Raw genomic sequence first — 20370 nt, forward strand, 5'->3', positions numbered from 1 at the left:
TGTGACCAGCTCCCCAAGAGCCCCCCCTTCTCCACTGCATCTCAGCCGAACTCAGGTTCAGTGGAGAATCAAGCCTCCATAGCTCAGTTCTCACATTATTGTACTAGTTCCCACTTGCCCAATTACGGTTAAGGATCTGTCTTCAGAAGGGCACATAACTCAGCCATGAAAATGCAGCCTAGGCTGAAATATGGCATCAAATGGACTCAGCCTAAGAACTAGGAATGGGAGAATTCACTGAATTGCAGTGTGGGTTCCGATGTGGAGCTTGGCAAATATCAGAATGTGCAAAGCCCAGCCTACTCTCCTCTTTCCGCCCCTGGGCTGTAGACAGATACTGAGAACACCATTCCTCTTGGCCTTCCTCATGCATTCAGCTCTCCTGTACAGCTCATGCTAGGAGGATGGGCTGCTGGTGCTTCAGCTCTCCTTAGACAGTAATAGGGAAGCTGCTGACCTCACTCTTCCTAGCTCCAGTGCTTCTATATTGTGATGCCAACTTTTCCCAACCTAGCGCTAAAAATTTCCCAAATCTGGTAAAAAATTCCCAGATAAAGTTTTTTACAGTGCTTCTATATCCTGGGAAATTTCCCCAAACCTGGGAATGTGTGAGTAAAATGTTTCAACTTGGGAAATTGAGAATTTTCATTCAAAACATTTTACTCAAAAATTCCCAGATTTTGGGAAACTTCCCAGGATATAGAAGTACTGCCTAGCTCAGTTGCCAAGGTGATTGTTATGTATTTGAATGTATTGAATGGAGGGTTGAATTTCTTCATGTGAATTTGCAGTTACAGTTTTTTTAGCAGTTGCTGATGTTGAATTTGCTGTTGTATAGTGGTTACTCTGTTTTTCTTCTATCTCTATGCAGTACAGAGTCAGTTAGCCATCCTGGCTCCACCTTTATGGATGTGTCCGGGTTTATAATCAGGGATTTGTGCTATGTCCACAATACACAACAACGGGCGATGATGGTGGGATGTCAAGAACCTTCTATGCATCCGAACAGCAAGACAATCTGTGACCTTGCTTGCAGTCCCTAAGAGCTAATAGCAGCTAAAGTAACAGCAGCAAGGTGCAATGACAAGCGGTATTGGAAAAATGGAGGCGTCTGACGATGCTTTGGCGGACTGGCCCACAAATCTAGAGAGGCTGGAGGAATATTTTGAAGTAAATGAGAATCCCTGAGCAAAACATGCAGCAGCATTACTGATTGTGACTGGAGGAAAAACCTATAGTTTATTATGTAGTCTGATTGTCCCAGCCAGCAAAACCTTTAAAAAGTGCAAATTGTTCAAGATTGTCACCCAAGCCCCTGCTTACAGCAGAAAGGTTCAGGTTTCATAAGCGGAATCAGCTTGAAGGTGAATCTATTTCCTCCTTTGCGACAGAGTTAAAAAGATGATCAGAACACTGTGCTTTTAAGAATGGGCTTAGCGAGGCCCTAAGAGACAGATTTGTATAGGGACTGCTGAATGAAAGCACCCAGAAGAAGCTCACACCTTGAAGCGCACAGTAGAAATTGGAGTAGCAATGGAAATTGCAGAGAGGGATGCAATAGAATTGCATACTGGCACGAAAACAGAAATACGAATGCTTACACTATCTGTAACCCAGGGCAAGAGTGTCAGGGGACCGGGTCCTATGCAGCCAGGCCTAGCGGCCAGAACAGGAGTCGGCCTAGTAGTCAGCGTCTGAATGACAGAGTCAAGGGCTGAAGCAGAGTCAGAGTCAAAGCTTATGGTTGGAGCCGGATTACCAGGAGTTAGGGAAAGCAGGAGCAGGATTGGTTCTGAGACAGGAGTGAGGCTGGGACAGGATGGGAACAAAGCTGGGTGCAGGACCATGTCTGGGCTGGAACTGCGGAGGAGCAAAGCAGGAGCAGGATTTAGAGATGAGCACAGGAAGGCAGATAGTCCATGGGCATGTGAGTTGAGCAGCCAGCAAGCTACTGCTGCTGTAAGGTTTAAGAACCGCCTGGCTGGCTTCCTAAGTCAATCAGGCAGGGTGGTCCATCAGGCAACCTGGCTGACTTGTTAAGCTATGAGGAGTACTGAACAGGTGCTGCTGAGGGCCCTACTCCAGACACAGAGCCAGTCCACTCAGCAGACAGACATGATATTGGTGTGGAAAAGGGTTCCACACTCCTTCTGATTGCTGATTTAAAGATACATATTGCAGAAGCTGTAATAAAAAGGGTCCTATCCAAGCAGTTTCTTGCACTAAGAAAAATAAGGAAGAGACCAAATCAGTAAAGAAAAATGAATATCAATGTACACTATGTGGACAGAGGCAGTAGTGACAGACCGGGAGAGTGGAGTAGCCAGCCTGCATATATATAGTATGAGCAAAAATGACCAGTCTGTAATTTGGTGGGCACCAGGGTGGTAGGCAAAATGCTTAACATGGAATTGGACACAGACTCTTCAGTTTCTATTATCTCATGTTTGGAATATGACAAAACTTTTTAAAATACCAAACTGAAGGGGACACTGATGTTACTAAGAACTTATACGGGAGAAAAAAAACAGTGCCAATTGGAGTGATGCAAGTGAACGTGGAGTATAACAATAAGTAGTTTTTATTAGACTTATATGTAATTGAGAAAGGGGGTCCAGCCCTGCGGGGCCATGAATGGTTACATAAGGGTCCACTGGATTAGGTATCTATAGAGATTCTGCAGTCACTCTCAGCAGACTCCACTAAAACAGCTGAACAACATCTGGAGGGATACTAAGTCAGGCATCGGAAGTAGTCAAGGAGGGCCTAGGAATTCCAAAACACATGAAGGCTAAAACAATCCTAGATGAGAAGGCTCAGCCCACGTTTCACAGAGCTTGACTTGTCCCTTACGGTATCTTCTCAAAGTTAGATGCTTAAATGGAACATCTGGAAAGAGAGGGCGTTCTTTCAAAACTGGCCAGGATTGAGTGGGAAACTGCTGCTGTTCCAATTGTAAAAATATGTGGTGCAGTAAGAGAGAGTGGAGCTTTTAAGGTCATCTTAAACCCTGGACTGATAGTTGAAAAATACCCCCTGCCTTGAATTGAAGATATTTTTGCACCACTGGCAGGGGGACAACGATTTAGCAAAATTGATTTGTCACAGGCCTACCTATGGATGGAAGTTGAGGGAGAGTCTAAGTCATACCTCACAATCAACACACAAATGGGTCAGTACCAGTTCAACAGACTAGTGTTTGATATTGATTCAGCTCCTACTATATGGCAATGGGCAATGGACCAAGTCTTGCAAAGTATTTTGAGTACACAATGTTATCTGGATGACATTATTGTGTTTGGTGGAAGTGATGAAGAACATCTGGAAACCCTGAAAAGGGTATTAAAATATCTGGAAGAATACAGGTTACGAGCTAATTGCATAATATGTTAATTTTTCAAGGACACGATAGGTTACTGTCGGCATGTTATTGATGTACAAGCCCTACACAAATCTCAGGAGAAGGAACAGTCCTGGACACTCCCCGGCCAAAGGATGTGTCACAGTTTAGGTCATTTTTGGGATTCATCAACTACTATAGCTGATTTATACCAAACATAGCAACTCTTATTGCATCTGCTGAATTGTTTACTGCAGTCTGGTCAAAAGCAGGTTTTGTCATGTGAGTGTCAAAAAGCTTTTCTAGAAGCAAACAACAGATCACCTCAGATAGTGGAGGGATAGCTCAGTGGTTTGAGCAATGGCCTGCTAAACCCAAGGCTGTGAGTTCAATCCTGGAGGGGGCAATTTAGGGAACTGGGGTAAAAATCTGTCTCGGGATTGATCCTGCTTTGAGCAGAGGGTTGGACTAGATGACCTCTTGGGGTCCCTTCCAACCCTGATATTCTATGATAACCCACCCTTGCCCAACAAGTTAGTATGTGATGCTTCCTCACATGGAATTGGGGTGGTTTATGCCAGTAAACCATGCCACAACTACTCCAATCTGAAGAAATGTGTTCCAGTCCTTGAGTAAATAACCACTGCTAACAAAAGCCAAGTGAGTGACTTCAGTAGACAGTATTGTGAAATGAAGATCTAAACTATTAATGTGTCTATCTGCACTTCTAAAGCACCCATTACCATGGTATCTGGGCACCATATACATAGCTGAGAGAAGGATCTAGTTCTCCTTTCTAATTTGAGCCTCTTTTTCAAATGGGATTAAGTGTGGTGGTTGCTTGCCTGGTCACCATACTACTTCAGTACTGGGGAAAAGCCTGCTTCAAAAAAATCAGTCTTGTGCTCAGCCTCAGAAGACTCAGATTCATTCTGGTCTTTTGGTGATAAGCATGTTTCGTCCTGAGGGCTTTTGATGGAAAATGCTTTCCCTATGGTCCCTGAATGTTTCTGGACTGTCAGCTGAAGTGTCCGTGTCAAACACAGCTGCCATAGTGGGTTAGGCAATTTCTGAGACACCTTGTCCCTTCCCCACTGAGGACTTCAAATATTCTTTCAGTAAAATATATCAGTATTGAAGTCTTTCGTTATCATTGTTGATGTTTGCTGACTGCCCGCCAGCTGAAGGAAATAGTACCATATATTTGGTTGAAGAACAAAATGAACATATCAGGGACTTTTGCTGCAAAAAAATAGTGAGCAATACGGAACATCTGTGCAAGATCCATTCCTGTTCCCCAAGCCCTCTCTGTTTCCATCCATGAAGGGCTTGCTAACAGCTAGCTGTATCATTTTAATAAAACATAAAGACCCAGTTTCATCTCAAGGCTCATGCTGGCTCAAATCATACTTATTTTTCTTTAGTGTAAAGGCAGAAACCTGGATACAGTAAGGAATGGCCTTTCATGAACTCTCTGTCGCAAGGCCAGACACAACCTAATTCTTAATGTTAGAAAAGTACTTTGAAATGGAAAGTGCTACATAGGAAAGGAAAAGAGAATCCATGAAACTTGTGCTTAAGAAAATGGGATGCAAGTCAGCTTGGCAATGGATGAAAACCTAAAACTCTACTTTTCTTTCATTTTACTGGCTCCTGAAGTACTAACAAGAGCTGAGCCAGCTCTTCAAAGTTCACTTCAAAGCAGGTGTGTGAATTTTTACAATATTAAAATGATCTTTCATGGGTGCTCAGTGCCTGTAGTTTGAAAATGAATTGCGTTCAGATGCACAGTTTTCCCCAAGTATTAGCTCCTTTGTGAAGCCATACGCAAGGGTATGGATTTGATTGGTTTAGGTGCATTCACACAGGTTCACCAAAACCAGAAGTGGGAGTAGTGGCCATGTGACACACCCCACTGAATATAATTCTAATATTAGGGTGATTTACGGTATTTCTGTGGAACCAATTACATCAGATAAAATTAGATTAGAGAGTTTTAAAGGCTTTAGCAGGCAGAAGCCTCAGAATGCTGGCAGATACTCAGAGAGAGCAAAAAAGAGTTTGTGCATCCAGTTCTAACTCAAACTTTGTAGATTTGGACAAAATTTGTATTAATGCTAGTGCTGGTTCATAAATTGAAACTTGTGCCAAGGCTTATTTTGAGTATCTGTGAAGTCTGTATCAAATGCTTAGCTGAGCTCTGCTGTTAATTTCATTGTGAGATGAAATGGACTGCAAAAAGGCAAATGATTGGTTACAATCCCATGTATCATTCAAACACTTCTTATCTGGACTGTTACATTTATTAAAATGTTTGCTGTTCTCATTTCAAGTGCTGAAGCTAAACTAGTCAGTCACCTAAATAAAAACAACTAGCATCCGTAAAAAGAGTTGCTCTTGTCAGCTCTGGATTATTAAACTGTATATTCTATTATTAGAATCATTGGTCTTTAAAATCTGTCTACTTTATGCTTGTCTAAAGCACCCAGTAAGTAAGGGACTGATCCCAGTTCATGTTATTGCCACTTTTTGCCATCCCTGTGGTGCAAAGAAGCCACAAAGCTACTTTAACTGGGTGATTTATGATTCCGACAGCATAGAGCATCCCAAGCGGATGTACAGCTAACAACAGTTCTGGAAAACACTCTGCCAGCCCCATTGGAATAGGAGGTGCGCTGGAGGGGTAGGGACATGACCATTGTGCTCTGATTTGCTGCAGTGTTCCCTTTGCTGGGGGCCATAAGATAGAGCACTTGTGAGACTGCTCTAAATTACTCTGGGAGCAAATTGGCTGCTGGCAAATCCTGGCTTTGGAGAGCACAAAGGTAGCATAAAGCCTGAAAGGTATAGTACCACTCAGTCAGGCTCAGACACAAGGGACTAATGCTCTTATAGAGAAAAGAAGAGCACAACAGTGGAAGAATCCAGAGGAGCAGACAGCTTTCCCCTGTTGTGTCTCTTTCCAAACCAAAGCCTTAAGCTTTGTTTTGCATTCATTTTGAAATGTCACAGGAACACCTTCATTTAGAGCTGCTCCATTACATTCTAATCCAGCTCCTGGGATCAGTACATTAAGTTCTTCAGAGTGTAATGTGGTAATTATTCTTTGAACCTCTGGAAAGTGATTCAAATTACATCATAACGAGCCATCTGATTAGGTAAAACAGAAACAAAAAGTTTGAAAAAGCTGAGGATGCTGAATGGACCTTTATTTTCTGTAGTGTAAAAGCAGAAACATGGATGCGAATCAAAAGGCTTTAATTCACAGGCTCTCTATGGTTGATCTCACTCCAGTAAGCTTTTTTGTTTTGTTTTGTTTTCATATGACAGACTCAGTTTCCAGCTGGCCTTTGCTAAATCTACCTAATCCCAGACTACAATTAGCAACAATATTGCTCTACTTACATTCCAGTCTATAGTCACAAAGAACAGGTGCCGTTTAATTTCTTCAACTCCATCGAGGCCAGCACCTGCCAAGACAACAATAAGAAAGAGTCAAAATAAAGCCAAGCCAGGAGGAACATGCTGTATTCTTTAAAACCATCACCAAAATATCCCTCCCTTCCCCTTGAAAAAAATTAGAAATTGTTTAAGCCATCACAAATATATACAAGGACATTTTGTTAATGCAAACATCACAGCCAGGAAAGGAAAACCCTTGAACATGTGAGTTTTGATTGTAGGCTTGTGTCAGGTCCGCCTGGCCAGTCTTTCATGCTCCATATTAGATAAGGAAATAGAATCATAGAAATGTAGAGCTGGAAGAGACCTCAAGAGGTCATCTAATTCATCCTCCCACACTGAGGTAGGACCAAGTATGCCTACACCAGAGGTTTTCAAACTGGGGGGCATGTCCCCCTAGAAGGGCACAGAGGAATGTTTGGGGGGGGGAGCAGTGATGGCAGGTGGCTTGGGGCAGCCCTACGCAGTGGTGTTCAGGGAGGGAGCACCACTTCCACCCCTTGACCCTCCTTTTCTCTCTATTTTTGTCTGGACTGGGGAGGTGCCACCAAAACTTGTAACTCAAAGGGAGGCTTTCAGCTCAGAAAGCTTGAAAACCGGTGGTCTAGACCATCCCTAACAGGTGTTTTCTCCAACCTGTTCTTAAAAACTGCCAATGATGGTGTAATACTTTGGGGTTCAATCCAGAGCAATGAGAGATTGTGTCACTGCCTGCCCTGTAACCCTGGGTACCTGCCTTAAATGCTCAGCTGCTGTGGCTCACAGTTCAGAAACCCTGAAAGTCTGTGCTGTGCAGCCCTGATTCAGCACTCTGACCCTAGCAGCCTTAGTACAACACAACAGCCAGACACCGGTCTCCATCAGCCTTAGTTATTACTTGCAGAGTGACCCCAACACACTCCCAGTCCTGAATTTTCCCCTGTCCTGGAGTGTCCAGCCCTCTCCTGGAACACTCAGAGAAGTAATAAGGTTTATCATTCCTCTGAAGTGACAAAAGCACAGCTTATTACTTTAACTGGAGCTAACAATCACTTCAATTCAAACACAGCACTGGGTGGGTTTAGTTTCAAAGAGAGAAGTTTATTAACAAAAAAATTGGTTTTAAGTGAATTTATGTGCAAGGGATAAGAACAAAATTGGTTACAAGAAAATATAAGTAAAAATACGCTTTCTAATGGCTAAGATCTAACTTGCCAGCTACTCTGTTTAATATAGATTTCTTACTGATTTTTCTTTTTTCCACCCATGGCTGAGTTTCTCTCAGTCAGGACCTTCCACAAACATACAAGCTGCTGGAGTCCCTTGTTTTCCTAGGTAAAGCATAATATCACTGAATATTCATCATTCCTCATATAGTGTTAATATGTACATTTCACAATGATATTAATCACCAGCATGTCACTGACTTTCACAAAAGACGTTACTCAATACACTTAATACAGTAATATTGTATACAATTAGTTGATACTTATCATTTGAGGTTCAGATCCTCCCAAGAAGCTACCGACCCCACTCTCCAGGTTGATAGCTTTGTTTATATTTTATGTAAATGCACCTTCATTGTCTAGGCCTGACGACCAGGCTGGTCAGACAAACACATACTCCTTTGTCTACAACAGATTGGGCTTATGGAGACAAACATATTTCCAGCACATATCCATCACTCTTTGTACATAACCCAAACCTACATATGTAAGAATACTAATGATCTTCTCTACTGCTTATTTCTCTTTACACCTTTCTTCGCTCTCTGTCCCTTACATGAAACAAAGAAACAGAAAACAATAAAACTATAGCCCTTCTTTAACATTTCCCAGTCTCTTTACTCGAGAATCTCTTGAAACTATTTTACCATTGCTGGAAGAGTGAAGTTTTCCAGTGATCTCTCATGTGACGCCTTTTGGGGCATATGCCATGACAACAGTGTGTTAGATGTAGTGAGTATGTCAGGCCTGACAAGAGTTGCTGACACACAGTAGTAAACCACCAGTCGGATTAGCTACTAGCTACTGGCTACAGGCATCGTTCAAGGTTCTCCTGAGTCCATAAACTAAGGGGCATCTTTTACCCTTCTTAATATCCATACTACCTCAGTGCTTGCTTCACACCCATCTGGGCCACCCAGGCCAGTAGAGAGCTCTGTCAACCCAAGGTGTGAAACTCTTTCCATCCTGAGTCAGCCCTGCTCCCAGCAGAGTGTTGGCCCACAGCTTTCCCAGAGGCTGACTCCTCTCAGCAGAGTACAGGCCCACAGCTATTGACCTAGTTGCACCAGGATCCCATCACTCCTAGCAGATCCTGGACCCTAGTCCCTTTCAGCTTTGCTCCAGACTTACCAAACACTGACTCAGTTTCCCCAGTGAGGGTTTACTCCCTCGACCACTGTGTCTGGCTATAGTACACTTGTACCTGAGCCCTCGGCCTCAATCCTGTTACCTAATTACAGAAAACACCACACCAAGAACACACACTTCCCTGCATTCCCACAGTCAGACTCCTGGAATAACCTTTAGTGTTCATAATGACTCAGGCTACAGAATGGGTAATGGGATTCATCACATCCACATCTGCTAGCTTCTATCAGGCACACCCCATTATGTCCTTCTCCTGGGTCCCATGGGCATAACTTGCCACTCCTCTTCTGTTAGAGCCGCTTGCAATTGTCCTGGTCAGCAACCTTCTGTTGCTCCAGCTCTGTCTCCTTACTCTGACACCTGGCCCCCAACTCTGTCTCTCCTCCACTAGCAGCCTTCTGCACTCCAGCCTCCACAGCTCTAATACTTTTGCCACTGCTGCTGTCTCTGCTGGATCATCTGTGGAACCATCTGCTTGATCTCTTGCATGCCCTGTAGAAGAAAAAGGGACCCCTTCCCCAGTCTGGAGCAGTGCCCCATCTTGCTTCATGGCATAAGAGTGTGGCATGACTACCGGCTCCGATTTTTTCTGATCAGCTGCTGACAGAGCTCACTGCACACAGCTCTTCTAACTGCTTCTTGGTGAGTTCAGCATCTGTTTCTTTGCTCTTCCTGCCTTCTCTATGGCTTACTCCTCTTTATACCTTCCTTTGTTCTATGTCCCTTACTCAACACGAACAACAGAAAACAATAAAACTATAGCCCTTCTTTAACAGGTCCCAGCCTCTTTACTCGAGAATCATTTGAAACTATTTTACCATTGCTGGAAGTGTGAACCTCATTCAACCAGCAAACTGTATATAAATCCTGGATCAGTTGTATCACAGAAGGGGATTCCACAGTCTCCCTTGGTAACCTATTCCAGCACTTAATTATCCTTATAGTTAGAAAGCTTTTCCCAATATGTAACCTAAATCTCCCTTGTTGCAGATTAAGCCCATTACTTCTTTTTCTACCTTCCGTGGAAATGAAGAATAATTGATCACCATCTTTTTTGTAACAGCCTTTAACATATCTGAACACTTATCAGATCCCTCCCCAAATCTTCTTTTCTTATAAACATGCCTAGCTTTTGCAACTTTTCTTTATAGGTCAGATTTTCAAAACATTTTATCATTTTTGTTGCTCTGCTCTGGACTTTCTCCATTTTGTCCACAGCTTAAAGTATGGCACCCAAAACTGGGCACAGTACTCCCGCTGAGGCCTCACCAGTGCTGAGTACAACAATTATCTCCCTTGTCTTACATACAACAATCCTGTTAATACACCCCAGAATAATAGCCTTTTTCACAGCAGCATCACTCTCTTGTCTCTCATTACATTTGTGATCAACTATAACCCCCAGCTCCTTTTCAACATTACTACAGCCTGGTCAGTTATTCCCCATTTTGTAGTTGTTCATTTGATTTTCCTAAATATAGTACTTCGCATATGTCTTTATTGAATTTCATCTTGCTGGTTTCAGACCGATTCTCTAATTTGTCAAGGTCGTTTTGAATTCTGTCCTCCAAAGTGCTCCCAAGCCTCTCAGCTTTGTATCACCTCAAATGCTGTAGGCATACTCTCCACACCATTATCCAAGTCATTAATGAAAATACTAAGCAGTACTGGACCAAGGACTGAACCCTGTGGGATCCCACTAGATATGAAATCCCAGTTTGACAGCAAACCATCAATGACTACTTGTTGAGCATGTTTTTTCAACCAGCTGTGCACCCACTTTATGGTAATTTTATGTAGGCCACATTTCCCTAATTTGGTTATGAGACTGTCACGTGGGACTGTGTCCAAAGCTGTACTAAAAATCAAGATATATTCTCTTCATAGTTTCCCTCCTATCCACTAGGCCTGTAACCTTGTCAAAGAAGGAAATTAGGTTGGTTTGGCATTTGTTCTTGACAAATCCATGTTGGTTATTACTTATCACCCTATTATCCTCTAAGTGCTTACAAAGTCATTGTTCAATATGTTCCCGTATCTTCCCAGGTATTGAAGTTAGGCTGACTGCTCTATAATTTCCCAGGTCCTCTTTGTTCCCTTTTTTAAAGATAGGAACTCTGTTTGCCCCTCACCAGTCTTGTTGGACCTCACTCATTCTCCATGAACTCACAAAGATAATTGTTTTGATTCGAATACCCGACGACGGTCTGGGTCTTTGGTGGCACTTTGGTGGCAGGGGGGTCCTTCCCTCACTCTGGGTCTTCTGTGGACCCCCCGTCGCCAAAGTGCTGCCGAAGACCCGGACCGCCACCAGATGAGTAAAAAAAGTTAAAACATTAAAAAGGCACTAAGGTGTGGGGCCCGATTCCAAGGCATCGGAGGAATCAGCCTAAAGCCAGCCCTGACTGGAAGGCACTCAGATACTACAATGAGGAGTGTGATCTAAGAGCCTTATAGAATAGAGAGAACAGAATAAAACTAAGTAGGACTAGGAGTCCAAAGGGCTTGCTGACATGGGGGCAATGGTATTACTGCTACCCAGCACTTACAGATATGCATTTGTAGCCATCTCGTGAAAGTTAAGTTTTATTAACTCCAGTTTACAGATGGGTAAACTCTGGTGCACATAGTTAAGGCTCAAATGTATACAAAGAGTCAGCTGATTTGGGGTACCTCAAAACTGGTTCTCATTTGTATTGGCATCAAATACACCAATGTCATAGATACTTTTTGTTCACTAACAACTTTCTTATGTTTCTTACGTATACTATTGATTATTTAGCAAAACTCCATGGGGTTTGGCAGCACTTGTCCAATTCTTTCATTACTTTGCTTTATGTCCTCATTTAATATCTTGTTTATTCTTTCAGCACATTTAGTTTACTGGCTTGAGGAAATCAGCAGGTGTTCAGTACTAATTAACAACTATCAGATTTGACTGAGTGTGCCAGGTGATTGGTGATTTGTTTTTATTGACTAGCATCTTTCATTCTCCATGGAGGAAAGTAACACCTGTAGATGCAGAGTCTGCATTGTAATTTTGGAGCCATTTCCTGTTGAGATGCTGAGCATCTCCAATGTGTTGAGCATCTCCGTTCCTACTGAATTAGTGGGAACTGAGAACACGAGTACCTTGCTGTGGGTGCTCAGCACCTCAGGGTACTAAGCCTTTTATTTGCAGTACTGTACTGTTTCTTAACATGCAGTTTTGTAAAAGGTCTCGTCAACTCAAGCTTTTGTAAATGTGACATCTGCTTTCCCGATGCACACAAGACATTATTAGTGTTTGCCAAAGTGCTCTGATCAAGAACTGCATCCTACAGCCTAATTAACATGGCTAAGGACTAAGTAGTAAAAACAAATATTCTTGCCTATTCATGCAGAGCTGTCAGCCATATATATGGGAAAGCTGACCAATAGGTGTGTTTACGTTTTGATTTGTTCACCCCTAGTATTCTGAACATAGAATAGACTGCTGCCCCGAAATCAGTAAATACAAAACTTGGCCAGCGGCCAAACCTTGTTCCATGGATTTCTTATTAGGAATTTCAATCATTATCCAAGTTCAAGGACAGTCCAGATTGTCTACTAACATATATGGCAGGTCTGCTTCTGATTTCACTGACACCAGTATAGCTAAGTAGAAACTCCACAGAAAAAAAAAAACCAGAGTTACACTAATATAAACCCAGCAACAGAAGAGTATCAGGACCAACAAATGTGCTTAGAAGAACTGGAGTCTATCCCTGACTGTGCGAAGATGCTTATGGTGATGCTGGGCAAGTCACTTAAACCCAAATTTCTCACAGTTGATCACTACCTGTGTGTTCCTTACATTATGGTTGCCCAACTTGAGACACTTTGGCCAGATTTGCAGAAGTGCTGATAGTTCACAGTTGCAACTGAAGTCAATGGAGCTGTGCTTTGAACATATAAAAGCCATAAAAATGCTAAGTTTTCTGAACAAAAAATCAGGTCTTCAGTGTGTTAAATTGGGACTGAAAATCAGTCAACACTTTTGACTTTAATCTCTCTGTGCCTCAGTTTCTCAACTATAAAATTGGGTCTAATGCCACTCTCACCTAAAAGAAGTGCTGTAAAGATTTATTCACAAGTTGTTTGTGAAGTGCACTCAGACCTTACGATGAGAACACCAGGGAATGCCCATGAGGAAATTCATAATTCTGTATTCAGTGCAGGGTTTGAATGCTGTGTGGTTAAGCATAAAAAGAATATTGAATGATTACCCCCCCAGTGAGCATGACCATCCCATGCAATGAATGAGGTCAGGCTCCTGTGGAAACATAGTATGTGATCATATCATTAAAGATTGTGAGTAAATTTTCAAGAGTGCCTAAGTGACTTAGGAGTGTAAGTCCCATTTTAAAAAGGGGTGTTTAGGTGCTTTGGAGCCTATGTCTCATTAAAGCCAAGGGAGACAAACTGAGATTGGATTGGCAATGCTAATTCTGGCCTGTCCTAACTTCTGAGTGCTTGACTTTGCAACCATAACTTTCTTTTAACATAGCTAATGAATATAATTTTTAATTGATTTAATTGTTAAAAAAGGTCTGATTCAACTGCCATTGGAACAGTTCCCCACTGATTTCAATAGATGTTGGATTAGGACCAGTAATAGCCAATAAATTTGCTTCAACAAATATCACCTCAGTAGTTAAGAAACATTTAGGTTACAACAAATCAGAACAAATTGATTTTTATTCGCTTCATCTTTGTAATCCAATAGAAAGAGCAGTTACTTACCCTAGTGGTTATCTGAAATCTTGTGGTCAGTGTGGACTTCCTCTGTAGGGCTACATGAGCCTTGTGTGAGAGAGATTGGAAATTACTGAATAGCAGTGTCTGTTTGGCCTGTGCATGCACCAATGTGCCTTCTCATGCTCTTGTGTGAGGACATAAAGGAGAGAGTGGTCCCAATCTCTTAGTTCTCATGCCATTCGAAGCCTGTGTTAGTTGAGGACTCCGAAGTGAGGATTGAGGGGTGTTTGTGATTACAATACTCGAAGAACACAGTTTCTGTAGAGTGATTATTCTTTCTTCTTTGAGTATGTGTCAGTGTGGATCCTGCTGCAGGTGACTAGCAATCAGTTCCCCTCAGGATGGTGGGAGAGAAGAGTTTCAGCTGCATCAGTGATTGGAGAACTGTTCCCTTGAACTTGGTGGCTGCTCTGGCTGCCATATCAAGAGCATAAGATCGGAAAGTTTCTGAAGCAGGGGACAGATGCGGCTTGTGCTCTGGTGGAATGTGCCTGGTTATTCAAATGGAAAGGCTCTCCAGACAACGGATAACTGGTGGAAATGCATTACATGATCCACTTGGAAATTCATTGTGGTGAGATGGCTTGGCCTTTGGACGAACCAGAAATGACCACAAAGTGCCAACGAGTCAGACAAAACTTCATCTTGGTCCCATTATGGTAATACAGTGGAGATGTGGATATGTCTAAAGTGTGCTGTTTCTTCTCTACCATTGGTGAGTGTGGCTTTGGGAAGAAGACTAGCAAGATAATTGATTTTTGGTGATAGTCTAGACCATGTTGGGGGTGAAATTGAGGTGTAGTCTGAGTACCGCTTTGTCCATATGAAAGACTGCAGTCCAGCTACGAGAGTCTAGTGTTCACTGACTCTCTAAGCTGAGGTGATAGCCACTACAAAGATCCTCTTGATGATAAGGGGTGCACAGCATATTCTGTCACTGGTTCAACAGGAGGGTCCATATGCTTCAGAAGAATAACAATGAGGTCTCATGAGGGAGTCAGGTCCTTAAATGGAGGGCTATTATGAAGAAGGCGCTTAAAGGATTTCAGTATGTTTGAGTGTGACTGTGCTGGAGTGTGACACACTGATAATGCCAGCAAGGGAACTTTGAGAGAATTAAATGACAGTTTGCCTGTTTCAGGAAAAGCATAGTCTAGGATCTTCAGTGTTGCTGCCTGAACTGGGTCCAAATCATGCTGGGCTGCCCATACTGAAAATCTTTTCCACTTCAAGGCATAAGTCTTCCTGGTGGAGGATTTTCTGCATTGTATGAGAATCTTTTGAACCTGTAGGGAGCAGTCGCTCTCGGTATTGTTCAAACAGCCACATCTGAGACATCGAGTGTAACAGCTGTGGGTCTGGCTGCTAACTTTGATTCTGTGATATGTCCAGGCAGGCCAGGAGGTGAATGGGATGGCACAGGGCCATCTGTAGCAGATGTGACAGCCAAAACTGTCTTGGCCAATAAGGGTCTACCAAGCTGTCTGTAGCCTTGTCCCTCTTGATCTTGGACAGTATCCTGGAGAATTGTTGTCTAGGCATACATGAATCCTCCAGATCACTGCAAAAGAAAAGCATCTGGCAATAATCCCAGGCTCATGCCTTTTCTGGAACAGAAAGTCATGCATCTGACATTGTCCCCTGTGGTGAATAAATCTATTATGGGGGTCCTGCTGAGGTAGAATATGAGGTCTATGATAAACTCCTTCAGCGACACCTTGTGGCTGGTCACTGGGTGACTGCTTAAGAAGTCTGCCAGGCCTTCACCGAGCCCTAGGAGGTTTAGACCCAGTGGGATTATCCTGTGTTGATGTCACCACTTCAACAGCCTGATAGTTTCTTGGCAGAAGAGGATATGATCAGGCACCTCCTTGTTTGTTTACATCGTGCATCACCAACATGTTGTGTTGCAGGATTTGCACTGCGGAGTTCCACAGAACAGGTAGGAATGCTATGAAGACCAGTCTGATGTCTCCCAGCTCCTGGCCATTCATCTGTAATCTCAGGTCATCCTGACAGCATGCCCTTGCATCTGTAGGTGGTTCATCTGGGTGCTCCAGCCCACTGAAGCATTTGTGATAAGTGTCTGTTGGGGAGGGGCAGAGAATGGGACCAGAGATCGCAATGCCGCTACCGCTACCAGTGCCAGCACAAGTTTCTTTCTTGGCACAAGCAGCAAAGACTCCTGTGGCACCTTATAGACTAACAGATGTTTTGGAGCATGAGCTTTCGTGGGTGAATACCCACTTCGTCAGATGCATCTGATGAAGTGGGTATTCACCCATGAAAGCTCATGCTCCAAAACGTCTGTTAGTCTATAAGGTGCCACAGGATTCTTTGCTGCTTTTACAGATCCAGACTAACACGGCTACCCCTCTGATACTTTCCTTGGCACAATTTTTTCTGCACCAGTCTTCAACAGAGATGCGGGATGTCCACTCACAGGATCTCAGGGTCTGATGAGACTCATGAATTCTTCCAGAAGATGGAGTTTGGCCCCATGTCCCCCTACACAGAAGAAGCACCTCCTATGTCCATCTTTTAAGGGGATTCGTCCATAGCAGGATGGATAGGGTTTGACGCTGGTAGGTTTAGGTCTGCCAAGTTAAGAAGCGCTGGGCATGAAGGTGTGTACAGGGGGAATCTAGCTGTTGATACTCAGATAAGATGGGTTGATATGAACACAACAGTCAAATATGAAGATAATTTCTTCAGAACTCTTTTAATTAAGAAGGTTTAGCCAAAACTAAGAGCTAGTGGGTTAGAAACTCGCCAGATTCTGTCTCACTGCAATAAATAAGAGGAGGGACCTGAGGGAGGGTTGCAGTCGCTTCCCTCTTTATGCCTTTGCATAGGGAGGAGGAGGCGGCACATGGTACATGTGCAGCCCCAACAGACACTGCTACTTTAAAATGTCCAGTCCCATGCACATGGGGCGCAAAAGGTCACTCAGCAGCAAAAGGCCACAGATCGCAAGAGGGAAGCTCCCATTTTCCACACAAGATTATTATTAGAAATTTCAAGAACCATAGCCCAGCCAGATGGTGATGTAATTGGGCTGCCAAACATCTTGCTAACAACTGTCAGTCAGAATGCTAATGCTGTGACTGCTACATGTAGGATCAAATAGTACTAGTAGATCCCTCCATGACACCACCTCAAGCTATTGAACAACTAAGTATGAAAGCCAGAGGCAAAACATCTCTCCTGCACCACTTGCTTTTTACACATCTTGGAACAAGTTACATGCTTAATTTAGCTTTGCTCTTGTACCCTTATTCCCAATCAAAAAAAATCTAAACAGCGTAAAGAGTTACAGGAGATAACAGCATCCTGTTTTTCAAAAGTTTCACAGTATTTACACTATGATGTGTCTTACTTACAAAAAGGAAAGTAATTAATTAGCTGCCAAAACCCCATGGGTGCTGATGTCAGCCAACTGTATATTTAATGAGGACCAATTAGTTATTTCTTTTCCTGTGACAGACCTTACAGAAGTCAAAGATCAACTACTCTTCTTTTCCATGAGGCTTTTTCTTTATAGCCACCTGCAATTTCTAGAGCAATATATTCCCACTGATACAACAGAGCATATACAGAAGAGCTAAATGATGTGGCTGATAGGTGGAAAGGATACCTTATGGTATATTACACACACACACACACACACACACACACACACACACACACACACACAGAGGAAAATCTTACTTCCCTTATTTCTAAAGAGGAGAAATTGTTCTAGAGTAAAATGGCTTTTGTTCTTGAATAGAGTATCCAGATGGAGAATTACAGTAAAAGAGCTATAAATATATTACTTTCCCCTTGTGTTGAACCTAAACTCTGGATATGTTCAAAGGTTTGACTAATACTATTTTCTGCACTTCTGGGAAGCACACTCCTGCATTTTATTAGTGGTTTATGGCTTTCCGGGTGTTAAAATTAATACTGCATATTTATTGAGTCAATTAATTAATATTTCAGAAATGGAAAAAAAATCACATATGCAGTAACTCCTCACTTAAAGTTGTCCCGGTTAACGTTATTTCGTTGTTACATTGCTGATAAATTAGGGAACATGCTCATTTAAAGTTGTGCAATGCTCCACTCTTACGTTGTTTGGCTGCCTGCTTTCTCCACAGCTGGCAGCCTCCCTACAGCCCCCCCTTCCACCAGCAGACCCTGCGGATAAGTGCCTTTCCCCTCCTCCACCCACAGCAATCAGCTGGCTTGCTGCATTTAGGAGGCAGGAGGGAAGGGGGAAGAGCGAGGACTGGGAGCCCAGGCTCCTGCTCCCTCTTGAACAATGCAAACCAGCTGATTGCCCCAAGCAGGAGGCGGCAGAGGGGGGAAGGGGAGCCTGTGCACCAAGTCCTCGCTTCTCCCTCCTGCCTCCTAAACACCGCAAGCCAGCTGATTTCCCCGGGCAGAAGGAGGGGGTGAGGGACGGGGAGTCTGCATGCCAAGTCCTTGCTCCTCCCCCTCCCTCTTGCCTCCTAAACCGCAAGCCAGCTGATTGCCCCAGGCAGGAGGGAGGTGGGAGGAACAAGGACTCGGCATGCCTACCACCTCCCCGTGGCAATCAGCTAGTTTGCAGTGTACAGAAGGGAGGGTTGAGGCGTGAGAATTCAACGTGCGATGTAAAGGGGGAGGAGGTGGGGGAGAGAAGAGGGGGGTCAAGGGTGGGGACTTGAGGGAAGGGGTAGAGTGGATGGGCTGAGGGTTGAGTCCCCTGCCCCCGCAAAGTCAGTGTGCTTGTAAGAACAGCAAGAGCAGCAGCTAGACAATCCATCCTCCTTCACTCTCTGACTCCACCATCTCAACCAAGCTTCATACTCAGCAGCGATGACTTTAGTATTAAATTGTTTCTTTAAAATTGTTTAAAACTTATACCTGTATTAAATTGCTTGTTTAAAATTGTTTAAAATGTATATAATGCCTTTTGTCTGGCAAAAAAAAAATAAATCCCTGGAACCCAACCCCCCCCATTTACATTAATTCTTACAGGGAAATTGGATTCGCTTAACATTGTTTCACTTAAAGTCGCATTTTTCAGGAACCTAACAACAACGTTAAGTGAGATGTTACTGTATTTGGAAAACAATTCAACCTTTTCTTAGCAACATCGTCAGGTGGAATTTTAGGATCACAATCTTCAAAACTTCTCTTTGTTGTCCTTTTTTTCCTTCCCTAAGTCTCACATCTGAGAACTGTACCTGATTGTATACTGAGGTATCACTTAATAGTGGAAATTTGGTAATAACAGTGGTGTTCAAGACTTTTAAAGATGGGGAAAGGAGAATGAATAGAGGATGATAGTAGTGAAGAAAAATGTATACATGAAACATAGGAGGTGTAAGCTGGTAAGAGAATAGGAGGCAGGAGAGAACAGAGAAATTGGGAGAGTAGAGGAGGAAACATCTTGTTGTAACCATTTTTCCCCCCTTGCACATCTCTATTTTAGAAAGCAGTCATTTTCCTTATTCACCTGGAACAAGAGACTAGAGAGCTGGAAGGAAACTACAATATTTGTACAGACGGAGGCAACATTTTAAAATAACAACATAATGCTATGACTTTGATGTCCTCAATTTGCTATGTTTACTCTTGTTTTTCACTAAAATCTCTAGGGAACAAATTTTGAAAGGAACCACCTGCTAAAACATGAATGGACACACTAGTCTCCTACGTAAACCCCCCACACCCAAAATACCATGAGTTTCCTAATGGAACTCTTGAGTATAGACAGAGCTGCTTTACATACATAAATCAGAAACATCCTCTATGCTTATTCAAACATAACTGAATGCAATAATGAAAGAAGAGTAAAACAAAATCTTGGTGATAAAGCAGACAATTCATTTTAAGAGGCTAAAAAGGGGCCGGACCTTTGTTCAAAATGCTCCCACTAAATCAAATGAGATGGCACAGAAATTTAATCAGAGTGGGCTTGCAAGAATTGTTCTTCTCTCCTTCGCCCTTCTCCAAGATGTGGAGCAGAAATATATACAGTTCATTACAATACCTGACTGGGTTCTCATTTCCCTGTATTACTATCCACAGGATTATCTTATGCAATTCATAAAGGTTGGTGATTTTCTTCCCCTCTTCACTGAAGAATAAATCATGAATTAATCTCATGCTTTGGATTCTAATGCTATGCCTGATTTCCTTGCTTCTCTCTCTAGTAATCCTTGTGTTTTGCTGCAGGAATAAATATGAATATAAATGTACATGTAATGGAGAGGATAACTACCAGTTAAATGCATCGAGGGAAATTATCACCACCATATTGTACGGAAATCAAATGAGCATGCATACCTAATCTGTTGGATGGGTTCCTTTGAAGAGGGCTCTCAGCAAACTTTGGGCTTCTATACTCAAAAACTGAGGCATTCCTAGCTTGGCTCTGAAGAACAGAACACTTGAAAAGGA

The 20370-nt window shown here is 42.8% G+C and overlaps 1 protein-coding gene across 1 annotated transcript in view; it reads right to left on the reverse strand.

Moving 5' to 3' along the window:
• The window catches only part of RPS6KA2 (ribosomal protein S6 kinase A2), a 449145-nt gene that overhangs the window by 63070 nt on the left and 365705 nt on the right, over positions 1–20370 (reverse strand). Inside the window, 3 exon segments of the mRNA XM_030556734.1 lie at positions 6746–6810; positions 20257–20280; positions 20283–20344. Of these exon segments, the coding sequence (XP_030412594.1) occupies positions 6746–6810; positions 20257–20280; positions 20283–20344 (151 nt within the window).

This window comes from Gopherus evgoodei, chromosome 3 (assembly GCF_007399415.2).
Source record: "Gopherus evgoodei ecotype Sinaloan lineage chromosome 3, rGopEvg1_v1.p, whole genome shotgun sequence".
NCBI lineage: Eukaryota > Metazoa > Chordata > Testudines > Testudinidae > Gopherus > Gopherus evgoodei.